This window comes from Telopea speciosissima, chromosome 2 (genome assembly GCF_018873765.1).
Source record: "Telopea speciosissima isolate NSW1024214 ecotype Mountain lineage chromosome 2, Tspe_v1, whole genome shotgun sequence".
NCBI classification, from domain to species: Eukaryota; Viridiplantae; Streptophyta; class Magnoliopsida; order Proteales; family Proteaceae; genus Telopea; species Telopea speciosissima.
Window position 1 is genome coordinate 75,244,819 of NC_057917.1, and position 3,957 is coordinate 75,248,775.

General features: G+C 40.9%; 1 protein-coding gene across 2 annotated transcripts; it reads left to right on the forward strand.

Annotated features, from left to right (window-relative positions):
* Positions 1-2,945: 2,945 nt before the first annotated feature.
* On the forward strand, positions 2,946-3,861 carry LOC122652941 (uncharacterized protein At2g34460, chloroplastic). 2 transcript variants are annotated; one of them, XM_043846828.1, is made up of 3 exons: positions 2,946-3,299; positions 3,408-3,592; positions 3,628-3,861. In XM_043846828.1, the coding sequence occupies exons 1-2, from the start codon at positions 3,015-3,017 to the stop codon at positions 3,570-3,572; spliced, it is 450 nt and encodes a 149-aa protein (XP_043702763.1). In that variant the 5' UTR covers positions 2,946-3,014; the 3' UTR covers positions 3,573-3,592; positions 3,628-3,861. The 2 variants fall into 2 exon arrangements, with proteins under 2 accessions (XP_043702763.1, XP_043702762.1); XM_043846827.1 differs by having other exon boundaries at positions 2,948-3,299; positions 3,408-3,861.
* The last annotated feature ends 96 nt before the right edge of the window (positions 3,862-3,957 follow it).

Genomic DNA, 3,957 nt, shown 5'->3' on the forward strand with positions numbered 1-3,957 from the left:
TTGCTAATGACAAAGCCGAAGGTGGAGAATTTGAGTTCTCTCAAATTTTAATTTATACATCCTTTTATTCTTTAATTTAAATATTATTGACCTTTAACCAAAAAAAACGTATTTAAGTGGTTATGACTTATGACTAATCGGATATTTGGTTTTAAAATGCTGGATTAATTGATATATTTTGGGAATTCCTTCAAGTCAACTCAAATCACTTTAATCAATCAAATCTTGACTGGTTTTATCTTGTTTATATTTAAACACCAGAATTGAAAATGAAAGACCTAAAAAATTGCAAAGGGAAGGGGCCTTTACTTTAAAAAAAAAAAAAAAAGGGAAAGGCCTAAAAGGTATATACTCTAAGGGTAAAGGCTGGGCACGCCTGTCTAAGGAAATGATCCCTAGCCCTCTCCAAGATCCAATTCCTCTCCAATGAGCCAACGACCAGGGAGTACCCAGTGAGGCATCCAACAACGTTGGGCTGCTGGACATGTTGGAATGTGCATCGGGCACATATCCCCATACACCCAACAGCCCAACGCTGTTGGATGCCTCAATGGGCACGCCTGGGTGTTGGGGTCCCTGGAAAGGAGTCCGACACCTTTCTCCATTGGGCACGGCCGCTAACTCCAAGAAAGCTGCCAGCGTGCCCAAACCTTGCCCATATCCCAAACAAATTATACAAAAATATAAAATTGAGTCGTGATATTCATTTAAATGCATTAAAATCATGTTCAATATTGCAGCTTTTTAGGGTTCAAGGGTTGCATGCCTTGTGTTATAAACTTATAATGCAGTGATCCATACAGATGCAATGCTACACACCTAAAATGTCCGAACAAGAGCAAGACCGGACTGAGAGTTCCAGACTTTTCAAGTCACTAACATCCATACATAAAACGACAAGTAGCTAGCTAACCCAACATGTCAGGCCCAAGAGACCCACCCAACTGAAAGACCATGTACATAAGAAGCCCACAGGATCGTTTTTTGGACATCTAAATCAAACATTTAGGCCTAAATACTTAGAAGCGGTGGTGGCTCGGAACGCCCTCACTTGGAAGCAGATCTGCATAACCAGCCATTAGGGCTTTAAACGAACTGGATATTATCCGGATCCAGCTTGTTTATCCCGGGTAGAGACACTGGTATCGTATCCGTTCTGTTTATAGCATATCCAAAAACCTATCTGATTCTACTATTATTTATCCTTAAATTACTACAAACTATACACGTATTATAAACATAAACTAAAGCAGGAGAAATATACATATAAGATGAATGAAGATTTTACAAAGACAAAATAATAACAGATAAGTATTTTAAGAGCAACCCTTTTCAATTACTAGTCTACAATTCTAATGACTAGTCCACTGGTCCTCATTTATACAATAATTCAAATCCATCTTGAGCTCGGATTAGTGCATCCCAAGGGGATTGGCAACAGTAAGATCAGAATACAAAAGTGCAGGGATTAGTGGCCTACCCAGGCCAGTGCCCACCATACAACCTCACCAAACAACCACCCAATCGGAATGAGGAAGAAAACACACAACCAATAGCTCTGTAATCTCTGTACAGTGTTCATCGAGGAAAAACTGTCCAAATTTTGGACGGGTAAGTGCAAGCTCTCAAGCAGGATCGTTGTGCCAGGCAAGAACCATGTCTTCAAGCTCCACTTTCAACTCTCTCCATTGCAACTCCACCAACTCCATTCCTCCTTCTCCACTCCCCACTCTCACTTGTACCATAAACAGTAAAGGTGGCAAGGTGCCACTTCCAACACCTCTATTAACAACCCTAGACCTCGCCTTCCCCAACCCAAGCTCTGGCCTTTTCCTTCTCTCTACTGTATGTCCTAACTTCTTCCCAACCTCTGTCACAGTCTCCACAATCCTTGCCACCGACGCCATCATCAACTTGAATCTCTTCACCCACTTCCTCCTCGCTTCAAACAACCCTGAAAAATCCAATCCCGACGACGTTGATATTATAGTCGAAAGCACTCAACGTACCCATATCCATAAATATTGTTAGCTGCAAACCGAACAGGGTTTATATCTGATGGTTCGGTTCCGATCCTTATATTGCAACGACTTTTTGAACCAACCCAGTTCCATTAGAGCTTCGATACTGATGTGGATCTCAGGATTCGGGTTAAGCAGCCGAGCGATCACCCAGCTCACTGGCTTTGAAAATCACGACGGGAACTGAAATTACCAGTGGTGAATTCTCTGGTACATAACGGTGAGATTGAAATCGTCAAAAGGGAGGAATCCGGTGGGGAAGACGAAGAGGATGACACCACAGGACCAAGGATCTGCCTTGGCTCCGTCGTTGCCTTTCCGTCCAACCGCTTCAGTGGACATATATGCTGGTGTTCTGCATTCTGAGTAGAGGAGAGTAAGAGCAGGAAGAGGCCGGAGCAAGTTTGCAAGTTTCAGACACAAAGGAGGAAGAAGGAGCATCAAACTCTGTTGTCTCGACAGTCGAGAATGGCTTTTCCATAAAATTCACTGACATAAATAAGGGAAATAATAAAGTTAAAAAAAAAAACTTGATAAATGAGATGGCGGTTGGAAATTCCTCCATCATGGTAGGTCATGGTTGGACACGTGGCAACCCACCAGCATACATGAAGAGTAACTCCTCTCCACGTGTGTGCAGAGGATTCGGACTCCAACATCACACCTTGCCTCCAATGAAAATTCCATCTCTCCACATAACCACCATCATGGAATCCCAATTGACCGAAATATATGAGTATGATATTATCATTGAGCAACTTCTGAAACTGAATCAATGAAACACATTCTCCCTGGCAAAGGAATATATTTACATGGTTCTTTGACATTCTTCAATCTTCTGTGCAGCAAAATATGACTTATGTTTTATTGATACAAAAACAAATTTATAGTTGCCATCCGTTCATCCATTATATTGAATTTGGTGTCAGTTAATAATTTAAGCATTAGTATCTGTCTTGATAAGGTATGAACTCTGTTGGCATCTGAAAAACAATGTTGTTACAGGTTGATAACTTTGGAACCGTAAACCTGGTTGAAGCATGCCGGAAAAATGGAGTAAAGAAATTCATTCTTGTTAGTTCCATTTTAGTCAATGGAGCTGCAATGGGGCAACTACTCAATCCAGCTTACATCTTTCTAAATGTATTTGGACTAACATTGATAGCAAAGCTACAAGCAGAGAACTATATCAGGAAATCTGGTATTGACTATACCATCGTAAGGCCTGGTGGGTTGAAGAATGACCCTCCAAGCGGAAACATAGTTATGGAGCCTGAGGTAAGAATGATATCTTTTCCCTTTCAAGTGTTCTCACAGGCCTTATTTGCACTTTTGCTTCAGTGATATTCATGTATGCTTCTTACATGCCCCTTTTTCCCCCCCCAGGATACACTTTATGAAGGTTCTATATCTAGAGATCAGGTTGCAGAAGTTGCTGTTGAGGCATTGCTCCGCCCAGAAGCTTCTTACAAGGTTGTGGAAATAGTTTCTCGGGTTGAAGCTCCGAAGCGTTCGTTTGAAGAACTATTTGGTTCTATAAAGCAACACTGATTTTGTTATGATAGTAGATAAGCCATATTTACATCACATATCGTCTCTCTCTCTCTCTCGTTGATAAGCTTGTTAGCTTAAGCAACCTAACTAATGTATAGCTGAATTTTTGTTGATTATAAAAGAGGAGAAACCTGCGTGTGTTATATAAAAGAAATGAGAACCTCACCCTGGTAACTGATCCATACTGTTGGGATGTGAAAAATAAATGATGCTGTGAGAGAGAATTGTGGCAATTGAGCAAGATAGAATGCTTTAAAGGTGTGCACATGGGGATGCACTTGGATAATTTCCATTATGGTAAGTTTTTAGTAGCTATCATAAAATCTATTCCAAGCTTCAATTGCAGAGTTGAAGTACACCATCACCATGGATCAATGGTGCT